Source organism: Urocampus carinirostris, chromosome 8 (genome assembly GCF_059441175.1).
Source record: "Urocampus carinirostris isolate Australia breed hairy pipefish chromosome 8, RoL_Ucar_1.0, whole genome shotgun sequence".
NCBI classification, from domain to species: domain Eukaryota; kingdom Metazoa; phylum Chordata; class Actinopteri; order Syngnathiformes; family Syngnathidae; genus Urocampus; species Urocampus carinirostris.
The window spans coordinates 20,571,596-20,594,858 of record NC_142356.1 but is presented as its reverse complement, the minus strand read 5'-3'; the positions used below and the strand labels follow the sequence as shown (position 1 = coordinate 20,594,858).

The following is a 23,263-nucleotide window of genomic DNA, read 5'->3' as shown; positions in this document are numbered from 1 at the left end:
ATTAATTAACTAATTTCAGGCTGCTCATTTACTTGTGAAGTGGAAGCTTTAATGCTTTGACTTTTGATTTTAATCAGTTGAACCTTGAAACCTGCTTTGACTCAAGAGTTTAAAGCTTTAAATTAGAGGGTGAAGCTTTAAAGCTTTAACTCCTGACTTTTAACGATCGCTTAAACCTTAAAACCTACTTTAATTACAATAACTTTGAAATTTTAAATATTATCAAATACAAGTTTAAGATTCAAACCGGTACCTTCTTTTGTTCATATTTGAGTTTATTATCTACTGTAAATAGTGTAACAGTGAACATGCATGATCTTTAGATAAGAAAAAGATGTTTTTCTATGCATTGATGGTGATTGGCATCACGGCTATCCCTCTTAAACCCTTCCTAAACCGTCTGGTCTGGTCTTTGATTATAAGTTCCTCCCCTCCAAGAGGCCAATTGATAACAAAAGCCCTAGCATAGGGGAAGGACTTAATGAATATTGGCTTCTGTTTGCTTGAGTTAATGAATGAGTGAATTATGCACCTCTGGGACAACACCTCCCCCGTTCTGTTTGGAGGAACACTCGCCTCAGCAACTCCTCCTCTTTAGTCCAAGCATTGTCCTCCAATTTCACCACTCTGATACTACATCCTTGAGACCCATGTCACCGAGCAGACCACTTCGGACACACACATGGAGTAAACCCCCCAGTGGGTCCATCTGTCCAGTCCATTTTTGGCCCACTTGGGTGTGTTTTGGTTCATTGTCTCCAGTGTGTTTATTGTCTTAATGCAGAGTCGTTGTTCCAACCCGTGTCATTGGGTCGAATAACTTCCATCCCATTAACACGTTGGGAAGGGGGCGAGAGGCATGACAAACCAAAATTGGCTGTAATCCGATTCCCCTCACACACACACAGATTTTGGTCAGATGAGAAGGTGGAGGGGAAAAGAAAGCGGATCCATATTATTTGCATTAAAAGCCTTGCACCGTGAAATTCATGTATAATTACAAAAAAGGGCGGTGGGGATGAGGATGTGTGTGTGTTATGCAAATTTGGGACATGTGTGGAGTCAATCACGCTCGGAATTGGTTGTTTTGTGATATGCTAACACAGAATGTATGCTGACAGATTGCAATTATCCCGTTATTGTAATTGTCAAAGTCGATTCAGTGCGGGACGACTGCATCGGAGGCCTGCCGAGGGAAGCAGTTCTTGTGCTGAGCTCTTTAGGACGCTCTGAAATTACACAAATACCGCCCGTTTCTGTTATAGAGTAGCATTTATTTACCTAACTGCAAATGAAGGCAGGCATCAATTGGAGGGGCGGTCTAATTGTAAAAACCTAATTGGGCGGGGCATAACAGGGAACTACAATATTCTGTTTGATCGTGATTGTTAAAGTTGAAATTTCATTTGATTCAATTGAAGTGCTTTTGATTTTGATTTAAGTACTAAATGAAAACATCGAAATAGTCACTTAAGCGTATTAGTGTTTATTGATACCCTAAGGATGTGGTGGCTTGCCAGGCTTACAAAGCACCCTTCAGTTAACTGCTATGGTGTCGGAATAAAGCAACCTTTAAGTTGCTAGGCGAAAACTAAACCTTGTTTTAAAAACAGCCAATACTTTTATTTTTTATCACTTAAACTCACTCGTTCAAATTAATTAAACTTTTTACCCATCAATCTGTTGGCTTAAAAAAAATGCAGTATGAACTGAAAATAGTCCAAAAGTGTGTTAAAGAATACAATAATGATGCTTTTAACCTAAAACTTTTTGAGTTGATAAAATAATCAATGGGTTTAAAAAACACCCAACAATTCGAGTTAGATTTAGAATTTCTTTATTGTCATTGATAACAACATGATGAAATATTGTATGCCTAGTGCTTAAAGACTGTCCCAGGTTATAATACTAGTGCAATTTAGGAATAGAGGATTATAACAATGGTGCAATGAAAAGTAGCACAATGGTATTTAGCAGCAACAACAAAAAATCACAAATATATGTATATATGTATGAGCCAGTCAATTTTGACCCGTATTGTGTTAACTCCAGTGAAACTCTCACAAACATTTGTGACATGAGATGACATTTTTTGTTGATTTGATTTTAAATTATTATTATTATCATTCATTGCATGTCAATCATTGTTTATTTAATATTTATATAATTTAAAATTCAATTCGAATTCACAATTTGATCTACCTGTGTATGTCCTTTCATGTCTTTATGTCATGGATAATGTAAGGGGTAGTCAAGTCAAGTTAGGTCATGTTTATTTGTATAGCCCTTAATCACAAGAAGTTTCAAAGGGCTGTACAGAGTATAGGTGAGAACAAAACTTTCAGTTGACAGCTTCCTGAAAGGGGGAGGAGAGAGACGGAAAGAAAAAGAGAGAGGGGAAAAGAGAGAAGGAAAAAGAGAGGGTGAGAAAGAATGAGAAAGAGAGAAAAATAATTTAAAAAAGAGATGGAAAGAAAGAGAGTAAAAGAGGTTAAAATGTAGACGGAGAGAAAGAAAGGCAGAAAGTAAGATGCAAAGACAGGGTGAGAGGCTGGGAGAAAGAAAGAGTAGTGTTTTGGGGGGGATATTGATGGGGATGAGGACAAACATTTATTTTTAGGAGGTAATTTTTTTATTATTGTCAATTTTTTCCTACAGTGAAAGAGGAGATTGATTTTGAGGAAAAACAGTACATTGAAATCAATTTCATGTAAAATGAACATATGCGAAACACCTACACCAAAACCTGTTCAGATTAATTACACCTGCAGATTCATTCCAATTTAGAGAAAATTCTACAAATCAGTCCAAATTAAAACGGCAAAAAGCGAGCGTTTACTTGCTATTATGCATGCCAGGTATATTTTTAGGAATTAGCTGGAAACTAATTGTTGAACATACAAGTACTATTGTGCAAATTAGAAAAACAACGTGTTCCTGATTAAGTACAGTTATACGGTACAGGATTTTCTTTATTTTTTTATTTCCAGCGAGTACAGAAAAATCATTCAGCTCTAGTATTTGTTGTTGTTCATTAGCGCATTTAGATGAGTCTATCTTGTAGGAGAAAAGGTACAGTACTCCTTTTTCATTTGTCTCTACTGCCCCGCTGTGTTAAAAGGGTATAGTGCAGTTCAATAAAAAAATAAAAATAAAAAAAAATTAAAAAAAACAGAACAAAAACAAAAAAACACTCGAATCTTTGCAAACTATAATTATGTCAAAAATACCATAAGGCTGTCTTTTATAGAAATGTATTGCCTTACAAGGAAAGTCAACTTAATTGTTTAAAAATGATTTTAAATGATGAATTTTAAAATGAATCTAAAAATAAAATTGAGCAACTGTTCACCCTTACTGTCCTACTGTATTAAAATGGTATAGTGCAGCCCAATACTAACCAATAATAAAAGAAGAAGAATGAAAAAAACACTGGGTTCTTAGCTGACTATATTTATTAAATCTCCACCAAAAACGAAATAACTGACAACAAAAGGCTGTCTTGTATGAAAATGTATCTTTCAAGGACACAGACAGAAAAATGATGAACAGCAAGCCAAAATACACGAAAAAGCTCATTATATGCACATTTTAAAAGATGGCGGCACGCAAGGGTGCAACAGGCAATGACTCTTCTTCAGCTAGTTTTTTAATTTCCAAACAAGAGCACAAGACTATATACAGTATCTTGCCTATGTAAAGAAAACGGAAAGTCGACAAATTTATATCTCATTTGTCAACTTATTTTGAAATTATGTCACTGCTAAATGTAATTGCATTATTTTTTTATTGCACTATTAGACCACTCCTTAGGATGTAGATGACAAGGCTTTTGATTTAATATCATCATCACACTATTATTATTCTTGGAACAATGTTGTTGAATATATGGGGATATGATTTCAATCATTTAATGACTATGTAAAACTATGAAGACAATACCAAAATAACATTTACAATGGATGTAATTAATATCCTTTAGAGTCTGACGCATCAAATTCACTGAATAGTTCTGTCCTTCGTCGCGCTTTGTGCTTTTCTGCATGCATTTATATCTTTCAGGACGACAATCTGTTTTCTCCATTCCATACCACTCATCTCTGGTACCGTGAGTAAAAATAATGTGATAATGAGATAAAATAGAATGTCTTTTCCTATGTCATCTCCAGGGGCAATTTTAGGTTCAGAGCTTTGGAGGCGCGGAGCACCCAGTGTCTCATCTGGCTCCCTTTACACCAACAACCACATACAAACAGATTTCAGTCATTAGAAATAGTAAATCAGTCATTTAAATAAGTAATAAATAATGTCATAATAAACAATCTACCTCTATGATCTCAAACACAAGCTGTTTTAGTACCACAAAGTTAAGAGGAGTATCATAAAAATCAGTATCAATTCATAACTATTTTAATAGTAACATGTTTATAAATAATCCCTCAAAAAGTGATGATAATGTAGTCAACTGATGAGGAGAAAATACAGTTATCGGTGCTAGGAATTAAATGGACTGAACCATTTCAAGGAAATGTAGTATTTGAGACACTGGACTTTTTTAATCCAGTATTTCTCGTCATATTAATAATAATAATAATAATAATTTCCTTGTATTGTCATTCTGTGTAACAATGTACACAGAACGAAATGTCGATTGCACCTGACCCGTTGTAGCGAGCCGATGCAGCCGCAGCCAACAGAGGGCGCCGCCGACCACTTTTTAAGTCTTAGGAATGACTCGGCCGGGGCGCGAACCACCGACCTCCCAGTCTCAAAGAAGCCAATCCTGTTCTTCATTAAGGAAAATAGAGTTTTTAAAATGCTATATTTGAGGGGGGGTGCTTGGGTTGAAATTAGGGGAGCTTGTGCACCCCCAAAACAGGCTTGGTTACGCCCATAGTCATCTACCTCCCTAGTGGTCTATCAATTACACAGTGGGTTTAATTACTACTCATCTCATCTCATCCGCCGTACCGCTTATCCTCATTAGGGTCGCGGGGGTGCTGGTGCCCAACCCAGCAATCATCGGGCAGTGGGCAGGGGGCACCCTGAACTGGTTACCAGCCAATCGCAGGGCAGTTTAATTACTACTGTTGTTATTATTAATGTTATTATTGTCATACATTAAACTGATCCGTGGTAGAGAGATGGTTGGGGACCAGAGAATTAAAATACAAGTCTCGAGTCAAGGTTTTTGTGGTTGTTTAAATTTTGAAAAAGCAGTTGATTAAAAATAATAATTTAAAATAAATCGCTACTGTTAAGGAAAGCGGTACTCGAACGCACCGTATGAAAAAAAAACAAAGCTTTAGTTAACTATTGTCAAAATAATTATTTTATTATTTATGTAGCGTGGAAAATAATAAAAAAATATGTTTAGTGATTCTCCTCCCCGATTTCATCTATGTTTAAATAAATCAAGTGGCGCATGATGTCTGGTTAAGGCGCTCAATCGTGTGTCTTGGATGTCGCTCTCTAACTGTTGATACTTCCATGATGTGTTGTGATGTTTCCGAGTCCACTTTGTAGCGTTTAGCCCTTTTGTTTTCTTATACATTCGACATTTTAAAAAGTAGCTGCATCGGGTTTGTTTCTTTAGGAGCAATATTCTAAGGAAATGCAAAAGTAGCTTGCTGTTATGTCTGCGGCTATTAAGAGTGTCGGCCATCTTGGGCAGCAGCGCACCTGCCTCTACTTAGCCTTTAATGAAGAGCAGGCGAGGCCTTCACAGCTTTTCTTCGTCCCGGGGAAAATGGAGCAGCCTCGCCGAATTCAATTCACCTCGTTCCCCGGTGAGGGACCGTCCTGCGCGGCCAATGGATCCGACCTCTTCCCGTCGACGCCAGAAAGCGGCGACGTTTCCCGGCCTTCAGTAGACACTAGGTCGGGATCAGTTCGCCTCGTCGTCGCGTTAAATGATCTGGATGACCACGAATACAACGAGTTCAGTTACGCTCAGCTGCTGGAAAATGAAGTAAATGCTATTTTTGGTTGGGAACTTGATTTTTGACGGGAAAGAAACAACATTGAATAAATATATAACTTACAAGGTATCTTTGTTCTCGAGTCATGATACACTTGTTGAGCTCTTGGTACCAAAGTTTTGTCGTTACAGTCAATGGAGATTGTTAAGAAGGCGTGTATTTATAACGAGAATTAATGGCTGTGCTGCGTACACAATAAATAAATAAATATAATCGTCCCACATCTGAGCCTATTAATGTAACCCGAAATCTATTACTAAACAGTGCGATTTTAGGTTTTCTGAAGTCTTATGTGAGCTTAGAACTAGGGTCGGCAACCCAAAATGTTAAGAACCATAAAGAAAACAAATGTATGGAGCAGCAAAAAAATGTAAAAACCCCATTTTAAATTAAAACTGGGATTCATTCATAAGTAATCTACTATTTTATATTTATTCTAGTCATATAACATTAAAAGTGTTAAAACACCCAAACTGTCTAGAGCCTAGGTTGCTGACCTGCCCATAGAATCATAATTGCAGTGATGTTCGGTGAGGTTCGAGTCTTTCGAAGTGATCAGATGTACAAATAAATGTAACTACATCTTCATCATTTGATTGGCAAAGCAAAAAAGTAATATATATTTATAACTCTAGCATAGGGGAAAAAGTTTCACTGTCTTACCTTAATTTGGAATTTATGTGCTTACTAAACAAAAGAATCTAAACTTAATGAAGGAAAAGTCTGTGCAATGCAAAAACTACTGAATGGCTTGACTCGCTGGTACCTTGCTAATTTTATCACTAATTCTATTGTGTGCGCCAAATCAGAATCTTTGGTCTCATCGCCTGTGTGCATCACTCTGCATATGCAGATGCTGGTACAGTGATACTTTTAATACTAAATGTGTTAATAATGTTCTTGAGATGTGAAAATTCTGCGATTCTAAAAGGGAAATGTAAAAGTTAAATGAGAAGGTACTTTAACACTAAATACATTTAACGGTAATGTTTTTTTAATTTCTATTTCCTTAAAAGCTCAAACATAGCCTACTGATCTATCTGTTATAAAATCAAGCCTCCAATCTAGTGGTGTGGAGTATATTCTTTCAAATCTAGTCAATTGTTCAAACTTGTCATTTCAAAGGAAATTACTTCTGATGCTCTCTCCACCCCCTTTTCCAAGAATGCTAACAAAGATGAAGGCAAGACAATGTCAAGATTTGAAGTGGAGGAGCAAAAGCAGAAGGAATACATGGCTTCCCTGGCAAGGGAGATGGAGGCAAAATATGTGAGGAGCTTATTGTTGTTCTCCCCTTTTAAGAAGTTTTTGGATGGGCTTATCCGATGTAAGTCTTGATTGCAGACAGCCAAGAAAAAAGGGGATCGCATCCAGGACTTGATTGACATCGGTTACGGTTATGACAATGAGGATTCCTTTATTGATAACTCGGAGGCTGTAAGTATTTTTTTTACCCAAATGTGTCAAGTTATCACTTGGGATTTTTGCGTTGCAATGGGTTTTCAGAATACACATAAATAAGTATGTTACCAGAATTTAATTTCTATAGCATTTCTGATGAGGTGAAAAAGGTATCTTTAGGTTTGGGCAACTTGGACTTCATAAATGAAATCTTATAAGAATGATCACATTTAACTATAAGCATTGTATTACCATTGTTGCTAAGCTATTGCCTTTTCTAAAAAATATATATCGTGCAGACGACACAGTTGATGAAAAACGTTGCTTTCCAAGGCAAAGCAACCTGTTGTGTTTGGAGCTAGACTCAGTGCATTCAAAGATCAGATTTTTAGTTAAAACTTTACAAATGTCAAAGAAACCGCTCTGGCAACTGTGTGTGTTTTTTCCTAGTACTTGTTTATCTCGTAAATTAGTTTTCAAATGAGCTTTGCATCATCAAAAGTGTGGCTGACAAATGTACAGTCAAGGGTCCCAACTACGGTACATAGAAAATTCACTCAAGGCGTTTTGATGAGACAAATATGCTCGGCTTTTCAGATGCGTGATCGGTGTAAAACGTGAACTGTGTTTTTAGTACAGAATTATCATTTTAAAACTGCCAAAATCTACGAAAAGTTGATTCATTTTATTACGTCGCCCCTAAGAATTGTTTTCAGAACTATTTATGAATGGGTTGTTTTGTTTACGCAGTACGATGAGTTTGTTCCGTCCTCAATTACTACCATACATGGCGGCTTCTACATCAACTCTGGTAAGCTGCACTTCCGCCAGGTTTCTGACACCGAAACGGATGAAGGGACTGCAGGAGAGATTACACCAGAGAGCTCTAAGGTACGCCAGCAATTCTCATTATTTTAGCAAAGTCAAGTCACATTCATTTTTATAGTCCTTAATGATGATCTCAAAGGGCTGCACAGACTCAGAATTAAAATAGTTACAACATCCCCTGATCCAAACGTATATAAGGGCATGGAAAAACCCCAACATTAGTAAAATGAGGAATCCTTTAAAGAGGGACCACCCTAGAGGTAATTCCCCCTTCCAGGAGAACCAGGCTGCAATGGATGTTGAGTGGGCGCCTATAGACAAAGACATTGTCAACATAAACAATCAAGGAGAAAAAACTGAAATACAGCATTGGACGCCAACAGTAAAGCTTCCTCGCTCTACCAGACAGTTCATTCAGAAGTCTCCTGGTGATGACATGCATCAGATCTGCCTGCTGACTCAGAAAACATCCCATGGGCAGTATTCAAGCTCATCCTTAGTATTAATTTCTGTAATGTATTGCTCCTCACTTAAATGACTTTCTCCAGTTTAAACCCTCAACATTCCGACGGCCCACCCGAAACATCCTTTAGCCAGTAGTTACCGATTCAAATGAGGATTGACGCTTTGGTTAGCCAATGAAATTCTGAACCAAACGATACGCAGACATTCACTGTATTCAAATAAACCCCAAAATAAACATGCGCAAATGCCACTCGTGATTCATTTTTAGTGTGCACAATCATTAATTGACTTCTGTAAAAAGAGGGCAAATATTAAGAACTCTTTCAATTTAAAAAAAAATGGCCAAAGTAAATAAATAGTTGAGTGTTGTTAAGTTTGAAATGGCGACTTTTGGAAACGGCTAGACACCTACCCTTAGACAAATGTACAAAATACAATGTTTTGTTTCGTTTTTTTACATTGTGGTCAAGGTACCATGTAAGGCGTCAAGCTATTGTCTGACCTGTTTTTCAGCTAACATGCCCATTCAAAGCTCATCTGCAGGCATTTAATAGCAAAATAATTGAGGCAAGAATAAAAACCTATTTCTGTGTTTTCCAACTCAATTACTCATATCTAAGAGCAACCGGTTGTGATTATTTCAGTTTGGGACAAAACTTCAGAGTCTTACCTTTTCAAAAGAGACCAAAACCAACAATAGTCTCCTAACGGTAGAAGAAGCTTTCAATTTACTTTGGGTACGTCTTAGATTGGGATTTTAGGCGAATTTTACTTAAATGTTAAGGGGTTGATTTGAGCATGCATTGTAATATTGTCTAATTTACAACTCCAACAAAGCTACACCTTTAAAAGTTAGAAAATACAAACATTTAATTGATGGACTGTACTGATGCTGTTAATTGCATAATGATTCAATTAGATTTTCTTATGTGGAAAAAGTGTGGTCATTCTAGAGAAAACATGGTCATTACTTGCTTTTGTACATTAAAAGGAAGGATGGGTGAAAATCCTACGCCTAATTTTGTGTAAGAATTGTGAATTATTGTGATCTGAAAACTTGCCTTACTTGTTCAGAAACATAAACTCAAAGATGAGCAAGAGATGCCAAAGAAGAAAAGGCATAGAAGCGCTCTACAAGATCAAGATCCAAATTCAAGGTAAGCCCTTTAAAAGCTATATGTTTAGCACGTGCCTGACTTTAAGTTTTGCTGTGTCACATCCGAGTTTAGTGGCGGTGACAAACTGATCAGGAAAAAGAAAAAAAAGGCTGCCAGCACTCTTAGTGTCACAAGAATGTTGAAAAAATTCCGGCGGGAAAAGGAGCTGGAGCGGAAGGAAATGGAGAGACCTCTGCAGCAGCAGACGGGCGTCCCGCTCACTCCTGTGGTGCTGGAGGGATCGGTGGACGCAGCCGGCAGTGCTGGCTTGGGAGCGGCTGATCCGCTGCTCAGTTTAATTGTTTCCGCAGATGAGCTTGCACTTCTTCAGGCCGCCAATGCAGTAGAGTCTGAGATCGACCTAGACTGTTTGTTGGATGTGGGAGATGAAATATCAACGCCCCAGCCTCTCATGGAGTTGCCTGCTCCATACCAGCCCACATTGGAGCATCAACATCCACCCACAGCCCCCTGTGATGTTATGCCAGCTCCCAGTAATAAGACAACCCAAGCGCAAAAAATCATTTCAGAGCCGCCGCTGTCCCTTGAGTGTGGCACTGTTCCCGAGGGACTCCCACCTTTTATGGAGAAGTGTGTCAAGAAACTGATGCTGGTAAAGTGCACAAAGCTCAATGATGTCGCAGAGTGTTATCAGCACTTGAGTATGAACGCACACTCTTTGGTTGTGCAGGCAGCCAAGACTTCAGGGGGAGAGTCCAAACTCGGGTTCTTCACCCCGGAAATAAACTCTCTTCTGTTAGAGTGAGTAATGCACACGCACAGATAGGACACATAATTTATAACACTACCTGAGAAAAGTACTCATGCAAAACAAGTATTTATTCAAATTTTGTAATGGTAAAAAGTTCATCCTGTAGTATACAAGATATGTTTTTAATGCATTTTCCCACACCAAATATTTCAAATTCCATTACATTGGTGTTTAGTAGACTCGGTCTTCACAGAATAAAATTGTTTTAATTGTGTATTTTTTTTAACAAACTTGAAACATGAGTAAAATACTTGTTTTTTTGTATCGATCATTGGAACTGTTTTTCAACATTAACTAAGTTAATTGCCATGTGTTCAATTATGTCCATCAAACTAGTCTAAACACAGCTTTGTTGCTGTTTCCATTGAATATTAAGTAATCCTCAAAATAGACCTGTTTTATCCGCCTCAGGAAATCACCGTTTTGCTACTTGTTGAAAATGTACATCTCTGTTGCAGATGTTATGAGTAACAGGCAGTCATGGATTTGCTCTAGAAAACAGGTTAAACATAGTTGTTGGGTAGCAAGCAGCACAACAGCTGACCCTTGAGATTGGTTTAAGCATGTGGCTATTGCTTTTTATTATTTTTCTACAAACATAATAATCAAAATGCCATGTTTGGACTTTGGGTATCCATACTAAATTATATTTTTAGGAAATCCTTGAGTTATGTTTGCCTTAAAATAAAAACGACTAGTAAGTGGCACCCTTTAGGCACCAACAGTTAATGGTTTGCCCCAAAAAATTCTCATTCAGAAACGTTAGTAATGTCCGACAAAAACAAAAGCTTCTGAGTTCTAAAGCTCAAAAGCATCTATTAGTTCAGTTTTAAATTGATTTATTATTGGCCATGTAATTGTTCAATGCGTGTGTTGCCTAATTGTAACCTGTTTTCATAACCCAGCATCGAGTTTCAGTGTCGCGAGCACGGTGGCCAGTTGCGCTCTCGGGTATACACACATTTATCTTCCTACTTGCCCTGCAGCAAGCTGACGCTCCTGAAACGTGTCAAGAGACTCAAGCTAGCAGTGAGTTATGTATTGAAAGACGTCATAAATATATTTTTTTAACCTAATGTTTTTGTCCATGGCACCTAGGAAGGCTTTACAACCTTAGATGATCCCTTGCAAAAGTTGAAAGAGGCCATTGGGCGAACCATGCCCAAGCAAATTATGTCATTCAACCAACATTGTCAGGAATATGAGCAAGTCCGTACCCTGAGGTGACTTGTGACTTGTCATTTGGTGTTAAGTGCTTCTGACATGCAAGATCGGTTTGGTTGTCAGAATGACTGAGGATGGAGGTGACGTCAGCCAAGGCCATGTGGAGAAGGGCGCAAAAAGAGGTGGTCCTAAGAAGCTGTTCGAATGGAATGACGAGATAAGGTAATACAAAGAAAGTGGGTTTATTTGTGGCAATACTAATAGTATCAAGAAACTGGATTATTTATACCGTGCATTGTTTTTTTACAAAGCAAAAACTATTAAAGATTTAAGTCCAATAGATTGGCTGTCTACTAAAAAAATCTAAAGTATCACCACAGCTGCTAAAAACCATAAACAAGAGAATGACCAGCTTTGACTTAGAATGCACATTTGTTTAGCAGAAGGAAACCTATTTCTTGTATGTAAATGGTAAAATCAAGATTTTTGCTCTACCACTGTCTCGTCGAACTTTGCCTTTTTTCCTGTAGGGGGTTCCTGCATCATGTTTTAAAAGATAGAATAGACACTTTTCAAAGCAGAAGAGACGAGACTCAACAACTGGAGGAGTACCTCAAGGATATTTTGATCAATGACATCAAACCTCTTTGGCCCAAAGGCTGGATGCAGTCCAGGTGTGCCATAAGTGTTACATCTCTCAAAGCCCATCACATTGCGCTACAATGTGTGCATTCATGCATATCTGTACCTTTAGGAAGCTGCTTAGCGAAAGCAGGAAAATTTTGGGACTCCAGCTGATGTTTCGGTAAGTACTAGGAACTGTTCTGTCATTTCGATCAGGGCACATTCCTTTTTACACTTAAAACTGTGGATACAGACAATTACCAGGATAAATGAAAATTCAATATTATATAGATGTTTGTTAAACAGATTGTCGTTTCCTTTTGAAACACAGTGGTACTTCTTGATGCAGGCACCTCTAAACACGAGAATTAAGATATACGACTTTCAGTAGGAAAAAAAATCTTGCTCCGCATACAAAAGAGAACCCAGGTCAACAGCATTCCTAGAGGCTACAACTAGAGACTGTTCATCGCTTGTGACAGCTCACCTTCAGCTTGTTACAGTTTGCACAGACGAACTACTACAGACAAGAAAATACATAAAATTTGTGCTGTAAAAAATGGAACGTTCATTCAAGGTTACAGTAACTTTAGGTGTACAGTAAGTGTTCTCGATTTCATACCTTACTAAGTGGTATTAAACCTCACAAAGACAACAGAGCATCTATTTATTCACAGCAAGACCTACTATGTAAAATACCATGACTATAGTAGCAATCTACTCTGACGTTGTCCGCTATAAGTGACCAAGACGAGCTGGATTAAAGACAAAATGTATTTCCTCGTTTAAAAATAGTCGTACGGTGTACACAATTTGAAATGATCTAAAATACGGGATACACGTATAAGCTGACAGGTAATCCCCATCACTCCTTGCAAACACATTCCCCATTCCGCTGTACCACACGCACACCTTCGTTTCGGCAACTGCCTCCATGGTAATTGCTCATAATAAAATTACATTTCATTTCGTTAACATCTTATTACTGTATATGTATGTTTAATTAATATTTAAATGTTTTTTAGTGATTAGGAAAGTGTGTTTAATAGCTATTTAGTGTTTGCTTTTGGGAGGACAGGAATGGAGCAAATAGTTTTCAATAATTTCATATCCGAAAAATTCGCTCGTTACACAAGCAATTCGAGCTGCGAGCACGACCCTGGAAAAATTAAGCCCGTATGACGAGGTAAAGCGGTGTTGAGTAAAGTCAGTTCATTTGATGGGATTATTTCAATCAAAAACAGCTATCTTCTATTCATGTGAACAGAACAAACCGATCCAAACAAGATAAGGAGCAGCTGTCCGGAACTGTGCTGTCACCCTTGGATCAAAACAAGGGACCACTGCCTGTCAAAGGACTTCCTCATGAGCCAAGCTCTGTGATTGAAGCTTCAAGTAAGTCTCACCCAACTACAGGAGCGACCGAAGGGATCATCATGGATTCGGACTCTCCGGAAAAACCCAATGAAGCAAGAATGAGCTCGCACCTACAGGTGTCCCCCCATGACCTCTTAATGACAGCTATCAACAAATGTAAAAGTTCCCTTCAGGAGTGGAGCTTGAGTGTGATAAACGGCAGCCCTTTGCCTCCGCCGCCACCGCCTCAATGTAGCCCAGTCGATTTTCAGGAAGTAGGCATGTGTCATGTGCTAAAACCGTCGCAAGGCTTTTTAGGTTCTTCAGCAGATTTTGGCCCAGAATTGCAAATGAGCTCCGACAATGTCCTAACATGAAGTCCCCGACTTGTTTGCAATGAAAGAATACATCTCTTTTCCATAGCTTGTATTCAATTTCACTTAACTGTGTTTTCTGTCTGATTGGCAGTTTTCATGTAGGTTAGTGTTGCATGTGTTTAAGTACTGCGCTCAGTAAAAATATATATTTTTGTTTGAAAAGTTTTGTTAAAGAATATATAATAAAGTTGCCAGATCGTTTCAAAATGTTTTATAGTCACACGCGTATTACTTAAACGACCATACAAAAAATAGATGTATTTGATTTTTTTTTCTGTGCGTACTGGTCTCATACCATCTTTCATAAACAAAAAAACAAAACAAAAACAAAATTGGTGATGAAATGTTCGCGCAGACTAAAAAAGGGAATGATCAAACTCTCTGAAAAATTATCCTCCCAGCAGGGAATGTTTGTCCTAACAGCAGTGAGACTTGAATCAAAATTCCATTTGATTTGTGGCTCTAAAGCGATATTGGTGTTAGTGCGAGAAGTAATGCAAGCAGGAAGTGTCCTTTTTGTGTCCTTGTTGTACCTACAATGGAACGAAAAACTTATCAAAAACTATTGACGCTTAACTCTTAATTACCATAAACAAACCTACCTCTGCTAGTCAACACCTCCACTTCCACTGTCAGGTTCCTTTGTCCAAAAAGTCCTGTTGCCGAGATGGTGTATTTTCCTGCGTGTGCTCTCGTTGAGTGGGTGGGTGGAATAACCAGGCGGCCGTCTTTGAGCCAAATGACTGAAGGCTCTGGGTTCCCACGAACCTCACAGTGCAGGCTTTCACCCATCTTTACCTGCAGCTTTGCAGGACAAAGCAGTTGGGGGCCAACTGGAAGGGAGGTTTTGTAAATGGTTCATCAAAAGAATAGGAAGATCTGTATAGTTTCATGATCTGTATATCTGTTGAGACTCAGATGTATTCTTATAGTAACACTATAACCTATTATGAAGAAATGTTCACTTACATAGGACAGCAGTGGTCACTTTGTCCGATGCGACCGCAACGTGCTGCTGAGGCCCTGTCTGGTGCAGTTGTAGTACGGCATCGCACCAGTAGTTTGCGCCGTCCTCTTCTCTCCTAGGCACAATGTCTAGCGTGAAGACCTCGGTTACCGGTGTCTTTTCTGTCAAGTTTGAATTCTTTTGGGCCAGTATGGTGTTGCTTCTGTAGAAGGTCACAAGAAGTTTTCCAGCAGGGGCGACATTGTGAACGGTACATTGTAGTGTGTAATGGCTGTGCTCCAACAATGGGCCTGTGTGGTCCATGAAGCTGAGGGACACACAATCCGGAGGCTCTGTACAAAGGAGCAAACAGTTGGTCAATCCAAAGGATTTCCCAACAGGTTGTATGGGCCTTTACTAGTCTAAACACAACACTTTGGGTTTGTAGAATGTGTGTTATGAAACGCTCCGTTACTTATAACCCACATATCAAATGTTCAGGCTTATAATCATGGATGTGCTTCAGAAACCTGATGAGCTTATATGTCCTCCAATGCCCTATTATTTTTTTATGTTCCTAACTCCACAGCATTTTCAAATCGGTTGTGCCAGAAATTGATGCCTTTGGATTTTGCATTTAAAATTATATTTGTATAATATTTATTACTAATAACACTTTCGTTTGCACTAAAGGGGCTTTGCAAAACATGATTGGGGAACTGCCATGGTTATTTCAAATTTGAGTATTTCCACCACAGATCTTGTTGTCTCCGATGCCTGAATCTTATCGATTTTTAGGAAAGATGGGAATTGTGTAAAACTAGGAGTGGGAGGAATAAAGTGTGGTTATGTCTGTATCATGATATTATTTTCTCCCCGTTACCCGTTTTTGTGGCGTCAAGAAAACGGAAGTGGAAACTGGAGGAAGAAAGCAAGCGCCAAGGACTAAGGCCTGGTACCCATCAACTTTAAATCCAAAGTATGTAAACATTGTTTTCTATACAGTTACCTGAAGACTAAGGTTGACATGACCCAAACTGTAGCAGACCGGTATCCCACTGCGGTAGCATGACAATTTTTCTTAATCATCTTACCGTGTAACTGTAAATAGTATTATAATATGACCACATTTGTTTGTTTACATTTCAGTTCATGACATGTTGCGGCTCTGTACCTGTTGCACAGTGTGCATTGTTCTCATTGTCTTAATTGAAATTAATGTCAGACTGATGCGCATTGGCTGATCATAATGGTTTATTGTCCTAGAAGTGTATGGTTGATGAATAGTTTGTGTTTTACAAAAGAAAATGAATCACAATCATCAATTATATCTAATTGCAATAGTTGTAGAATCATGATATAAATTAAATTGGCAGTCATATCGTGATGCAATCAAATTGTGACCAAAGCATATATTCGTCCCACCCTTACATAAATTGTTTCCAAATTCAAAACTTTTTTTGCATTTAGATCAAACCATGCAAGGTCTGAATTATGGTTTAAAAATTGGCATGGGCAGAGGAAACGTTTCCCCACCAACACGAAGCAATTTTTGTTTTGCCCACACAAATAACTAACAGTAAAATAGAAAAAAAAAAGTGACTGATCAACATCTCCTTCCCCTAGCAGCAATGAAAGGGTGTAATCACATTCCCTGCTGTGAAGTGGTGCCGCATGGTTACATATGCATTTATTTGTTTTATATAACATAAATTAGAACTTACTGTAGACAACAACTGGGAGGCGAAGGTGACAGGGCCCTCCCAGGTCAGATACTGCATAGCACATAGGCGAAACGTTCCACTCCATCATATGCTCCTCTCTCCATACCAGAAAGCTTTCCATGGTGGGCTCTGGGGCTACCTGGAATTCATTTAATGACATCCAAAAACCTAATTTGCTTAACATGGTTTTGCTCACTAAGGAATGCTGATGGCTCACCAGAGTACCCACCCATCCCAGCAGAGACCCACCCTTCATTGGCACAGAGCAGTTGACTTGGACGGGATCTCCGAACCTAAAGGTTATAATATTAAATTATTTAGCCATTATTTACAATTCTATATCATGTAGAATCAGGAGACAAGCCCTACCTGACCACCAAGCTGGAGGGTGACAATGTGAGGGGACAGGGAGTTCTTCCCAACAAATGCACTTGGTCACCAGCGACTGGAGGGATACTGCGTGATGGAGACTGCAACGATGGGGGTGATGTTGGGTAGGAGGGATAAATTACGGCGGGGATGAGAGCAGGCGTGTGCATAGAAAGTGGGCTTGAACTAGCTGTCGGAAAAGAAAAATGAAAGACCAAAATCTGATTAGCTAATTCACTGGTTTCTTGAAATACAACTGACTTGTTATCCATACAGATAAATTATTGGCACTCTAGACGAAACTGTGCGACATGATCCGTCTGCTAGTTTTAGTCCGCAAAAGCCAGGCAAATCTGCGCATTAAATACTAGCTGCTCTGAAATATGTGCTTTTGTAGTTATTTTTCACGCACCGTAAATTCCGGACGACAGTGTTCGATTATAAATCGGATGCTCACATTTAGGAAAAAAAAAACTAAATTCTGTTTTTGTAAGAGCTACACCAGATTTTAAACCACAGGTTTAAACTGCCATAATAATGAACTAAATCAAGTCAATTTCTTGCATTTTAAGCCTGGCCCACACCTGATGCCACCCGTGTGAGAAATTTCTCATTGATGCCTTTGGCTGTAGAACCTCAATGGTGCTGTGGCCAGACGCCGTTTTCTGTGTCGTCTTTCAGTTCTGCCCCAAGTTGTTTGGTCACATGATTCGGAACCACGTTACCTATTCAACATGGCGATTACAGAGATGAGCAAATATTTTGTATTGCGCTGAACAAAAACTGCAAATGACTGCTGCTTTATGTAAAATGAGTCCTATATTTATGGACAACCGCGCCAGGGCAACCATACTGTGGAGAATAGTGCCAGATTGCAACACAGACGTCTCTTTTGTGGTGTTATAGGTGGTTGCTGAGGTAATGGACTGAGTTGCATCCTCTTATTGTTCAAGGATTAAAAGAAACTTCAGCGACCTGACATTGATGCCCATGGTATGGAAAGTGAAGTGTTTTTGATACCTTTCACTGCTGTTCAATTCGGATGTATAAATGAAGGATTCTGTGGGTCAAAAGTAAAAATACTGTGAGTACATTCTAAGTATTCAATAAAATACTATTAAATGCCCCATTTTCTCTTATGTGTTTAAGGAATACACGCGATTTATTGCTATTCATTTAACAGTCATGTTTTGGTTTTTTAACCTCTGCTAGGCGCTAAAATGTCGAACTATAGAAATAATATTTTAGATGGGAGTGAATTGGAAAACGGTCCTATGTTCCACTGCGGCTGGAAATCAACATGAGTCATTGTTTCATAAGTCACACAAAGGTCAATAGAAATTTGCCATCTTGTGAAATCAGACTCGTTTTGGGTGATCTATTGTGTACCATTGTTTTATTGCCGCCCGAATACTCCCAACGTGTTCCTCTAAGGAAGGAAGGACACCCTGCCCAACTCAAAAGTACTGGCTCCTCTTTTCTTCTACCATTGTTCTACTGGACCCCAAGCGCCTTCTCCTCCCTTTCTGATCACCATTCTGCTTGTGTAGGAGTTTTGTCTATGTTCGTGTTTCTCAAGTTTTCCTTTGGTGTGGAACAAAAACACATTAATTTTTACCGTTTGGCAATCTCGACGAGAATAAAATCATAGGTGTTCCCTCATTCACTAACAGACAACCCAAATGATAAACCCTTAACATTTTCTTGTAAAACAGTTTTTGAGGGAATTTGAAAAAAATTGTCTCAGCTATTTTTGGCCTTCTATTATTTACCTTTTTTCTGTAACCAACACATTTTCCTATTTGCAGAAAAAGTTCCTAGTTTTATAGATTGCATCTATTTAGTCATTTTATTTCTAATTGATTTGTCTAGTTCTTATAAAAGTATACAGTACAGGAAAATATTTTGAAGGTGAGAAATTGAAATTATTTTTTTTTTTGAAGGGAATAAGCATTTGGTAAAAAAACTGCTTATTTTAAGTGTTATTATAATTGTGCATTTTAAAATATTACTCTAGACAAGGGGGTCGCCAACCCATTTCAAGCAGAAAGCTACTTTTTGTTATTAAAGAGCACCCAACCACCAAAATAATAATTTTATAAGAAAAACGCTATGGCCCAGCAAAGCTATCTACAGAAGAGGTCTGTGGGCACCTTAGCTGTCCAGAGAAGGCAGCACATTAGAGACCCCTGCTCTAGACTTTATTTAAATCTTTGACTTATTCTCTAAAACCGCTGTGAACATCGACAATTGCCACATCACACAGAGCGACTCACTTAAAAATTTAGGTGTCATATTTGACCCCGATCTGTCCTTTCAAACACATGTGAAGAAAATTACTAGAACTGCTTTCTTCCATCTCCGTAACATTGCTAAAATTCGTTCTATACTTTCTCAGTCGGATGCGGAAATCATAATTCACGCGTTTCTTACCTCCCGTCTCGATTACTGTAATGCACTACTTTCCGGTCTTCCGATGACCAGAATCAAGAGTCTTCAGCTGGTACAAAATGCTGCAGCGAGGCTTTTAACTAGGACAAAAAAGTACGATCACATCACCCCAAATTTGGCTTACCTGCATTGGCTCCCTGTTAGCCTAAGATGCGATTTTAAGGTTCTCTTATTACTATACAAAATCATACATGGACTTTCCCCCTCATATCTTTCAGATCTGATTTCCCCCTATGTCCCGGCCTAAAGCCTTCGTTCCGAGAGTGCCGGTCTCCTGGTGATCCCAAGAGCTAAGAAGTGTTCCGCTGGTTCGAGAGCGTTCTCTATCCTGGCACCGGTGTTGTGGAATGCTCTTCCCCCTGAGATCCGATCTGCTGCCTCAGTGGACATGTTTAAGTCTAAGCTTAAAACTCACTTCTACTCTATACCATATGAATAACCTAAACTTCTTATATGTAATAACTTGTGAAGCCCTTTGAGACTATTTGTGATTAAGGGCTGTACAAATAATGACTTGACTTGTCTTACTTTTTCTCTTGTAAAATAAAAATAATGTCATTAATGAGCACTAATCTCTTAATACTGTATTATTTTACTGTGTATTGTTTTACTTTTTCATAAGTAAAAGATTTTATTTTTTTTTAAAACATGTCAGTAATATTTTTCCCATTGTCTGTATTTCTTTTTCGCCATATGAGCATTCTGCCAATCCAGGTCATATTTTTGGCATGGACATGGGATGTGTTTGCCACCCATAACAAGAAAATCATTGTTTTGTCCCCTCAAATATTTTGTCATCACTTAAAATAATGTCCCTACCTATGCCAAACCTACCTTCTCCCTCGCTGACAATACTATATATATATATGTGTTTTCTGCCGGTTTGTCTTTTTTGTGTTCCATTTCATAGTGGACCAGAGGAATTGAGGCATAAATTTTGTAAAATGTTTGTGTGCCTGAGTCCTATAAACATTTTTGTTGTTTCTGTCCTTCAACAATGTTCAGGATTGTATCTTCAGAGATTGCAGATAATACAAACTGGGTATGTTTGAAGACGGAAATATCAAAAACCTGCAGCGCTCCGACCCTTAAAGTTTTGGACCTGGATACATTTCTATATTTGTCAAAGTGAGTTACGGCGCACCTCTACTTTTACTTACCTGAGCAAAACAAGTGAAGCAGTAAAGTGACCTTGATGGAGCTCCAGGGAAACATCCTTTACGTATATCCAGTGATGACTCTTGATTGGCATCAGCAGGAATCCAAGTACGACATGAACTGTGATGCTGCCAACAGTCTTGAGGCTTTTATGGGACTGTGCGTGTGTGACTGTTTATTAGCGTGTACATGTGTGTGTGAAGCTGATGATCAGGCAATTCCTTTGCTTTGGCCTCTCAAAGGCACCATGGGCGTTCTCTGTTGGTATATCGGGGGAGGAAGGAAGGGAGGGTCAAGAATAATGGTGTGGAGTGCACCAACACACTGGGAAAGAATTGCACGGAACTTACAAAAAAGTGGGGTGTGTAGACAATCTAAACTCCAAAAATGATCAGTTAATACACAGGTATTTTGAGAGAGTTGTTTGCTTTTCTGCACGAAGTAGATATTTTCATTTTGGGCAGGTAAAAATGTTAAATGCTGTGCACTACTCCGGTATCTGTAAAATACAGATACCGCATGATCATTCATCTCATCTCATCAGCCGTACCGCTTATCCTCATTAGGGTCGCGGGGGGGCTGGAGCCCATCCCAGCCATCTCCGGGCAGTGGGCAGGGGACACCCTGAACTGGTTGCCAGCCAATCGCAGGGCACACAGGGACAGACAACTCATTCGCTCATTCACACCTAGGGACAATTTGGACCGGCCAATTCACCTGAAATGCATGTTTTTGGAACGTGGGAGGAAACCGGAGTGCCCGGAGGAAACCCACGCAAGCACGGGGAGAACATACAAACTCCGCACAGGAAGTCTGAAGCTGGATTTGAACCCACGACAGGTTCCCATGACATGAACTGTGCCGCACAAGCGCTAACCACTGCGCTGCCGTGCTGCCCCGCGTGATCATTCCATATTTGAAAAATTTAATGATACATCATTGCAAATACACTTTTGACTTCTGTCATTGTGTCTCTTCAATTAATTGGAAGAATAAATGTTTGTTTTCGAGTACTTTACTGGATGAATTGGGAAAAAAATTACACACCGTGTTTGTCATAATGGATTCAATGGTGGTCTGCGAGCCAGTATTAGTGATCAATCTCCAAGGACAGTTCTTGTCACGTTTGACCCATTTAATGTAATAATTCAATTTAAAACGGGCAACACATTATAATTAAATTTTATCATGTATTCCAATCATAGTACTATCATTTCCAGTTATCTTCAAAAAGTATTCTAGGTTTTTCAGCTGTTTTAAAAATGACAGACTTATAGTACCTTAACGTTCACAAATCCCTTAACCGCCAGGGTTGTGGGGCACCACTTCATGTTGTGTGTCTTGGGCAAGCACAGTCTGGCGGCGTCCATCCTGTTTTTTTGAGGGGTTGGGGTTTTCTTCCCCACATGAAACCAATAGTATTGATTACCAATACCAGGAGAAGCTCCTGATCTGTCTCAGATACAGCACCTGCATCATCTGGTGACCATTGTTTTTCGGTGTAAAGTTTGATTCCGCTCTGAAGAGATAAGCCATACCTCGGCATTGACGGGCAGCGGCGTGTGACAATGCTGATTGGTATTCGTGGATCTCTTTGCCACTAGAGTTGTCAGAGCACCACTTCCTGTGGCTTGGCTTGAGCAAGTACGACCTTATGGCGCCCATGCCCCTCCGGGCTGTTTTTTGGGGGTTGGCATTTGCTCCCTCACATTACACAAATAACAGTTGTTTGCATGGTTACCTGTACCAGGAAAAGCCTTATGACTCAGATACAGCACCTTCGTCATCTGGTCGCTGTTGTTGCTGGTACACAGCGCCCTTTTCAGAGATGAGCCGGACTTTGCAGCGTATTTTGCCCCCTAAGACTTCAGTCATGCAAATGACGATACTCATTCCAGATCCTGAATCACTGGGGAAAACTCACTAAGGAACAAAAAGATGGATTTTGTTTCCAAAATTTTGGTCAGGCTTTTCTGTTCCTTTTCTCATTGTGCAATACGCATTATATCACCTATAGCTTTCATATTTTGGTTGTAAAACAAACTTTGTGGCAATGATGATACATCCTTAGCTTTTGTGACACATTTACCAGCTCAGTAGCCTAGATGGTAAGGCGCCCGCTTTGAGACTGGGAGGTTCGGGTTCGCGCCCCGGCCGAGTCATTCCTAAGACTTAAAAAGTGGTCGGCGGCGCCCTCTCTTGGCTGCGGCTGCATCGGGTCAGATGCAATCGACATTTCGTTCTGTGTACATTGTTACACAGAATGACAATACAAGGAAATTATTATTATTATTATTATTATTAAGCCTCCTTACAAACACAAGGCAGCATCTATTTACTCTCAGCAAGACAGAAAAAGTAGAACAAGGGTTACCAACGTAGTGCCTGCGGGCACCAGTGAAAGCACCTAAGTAGTCCGCGGGCGGTTTCTGAAAGTAGTTACCATTGACAAGTTATAGTGATTATCTACAAAATTTGATTCCTAACTGG

At 39.2% G+C, this 23,263-nt stretch overlaps 2 protein-coding genes across 7 annotated transcripts; one reads left to right on the top strand and one right to left on the bottom strand.

Moving 5' to 3' along the window:
* The first annotated feature begins 5,448 nt into the window (after positions 1-5,448).
* LOC148361198 (ubinuclein-1-like) lies at positions 5,449-14,334 on the top strand. 2 transcript variants are annotated; one of them, XM_088341930.1, is made up of 13 exons: positions 5,449-5,971; positions 7,107-7,250; positions 7,326-7,418; positions 8,133-8,273; positions 9,750-9,832; positions 9,905-10,445; positions 10,524-10,594; positions 11,510-11,633; positions 11,703-11,827; positions 11,892-11,990; positions 12,299-12,442; positions 12,523-12,573; positions 13,660-14,334. In XM_088341930.1, the coding sequence occupies exons 1-13, from the start codon at positions 5,636-5,638 to the stop codon at positions 14,123-14,125; spliced, it is 2,418 nt and encodes an 805-aa protein (XP_088198056.1). In that variant the 5' UTR covers positions 5,449-5,635; the 3' UTR covers positions 14,126-14,334. The 2 variants fall into 2 exon arrangements, with proteins under 2 accessions (XP_088198056.1, XP_088198058.1); XM_088341932.1 differs by having other exon boundaries at positions 5,450-5,971; positions 7,146-7,250.
* On the bottom strand, positions 12,937-23,044 carry LOC148361197 (intercellular adhesion molecule 1-like). Of its 5 annotated transcripts, XM_088341935.1 has the most exons (10): positions 22,054-23,044; positions 20,776-21,031; positions 19,598-19,695; positions 18,185-18,224; positions 17,165-17,354; positions 17,013-17,088; positions 16,796-16,934; positions 15,095-15,424; positions 14,728-14,958; positions 12,937-14,658 (listed from the first exon to the last, which is right to left on the bottom strand). In XM_088341935.1, the coding sequence occupies exons 5-10, from the start codon at positions 17,332-17,334 to the stop codon at positions 14,588-14,590; spliced, it is 1,017 nt and encodes a 338-aa protein (XP_088198061.1). In that variant the 5' UTR covers positions 17,335-17,354; positions 18,185-18,224; positions 19,598-19,695; positions 20,776-21,031; positions 22,054-23,044; the 3' UTR covers positions 12,937-14,587. The 5 variants fall into 5 exon arrangements, with proteins under 5 accessions (XP_088198061.1, XP_088198062.1, XP_088198060.1 ...); XM_088341936.1 differs by lacking the exon at positions 18,185-18,224; XM_088341934.1 differs by lacking the exons at positions 18,185-18,224; positions 19,598-19,695 and having other exon boundaries at positions 17,025-17,088.
* Positions 23,045-23,263: the final 219 nt, after the last annotated feature.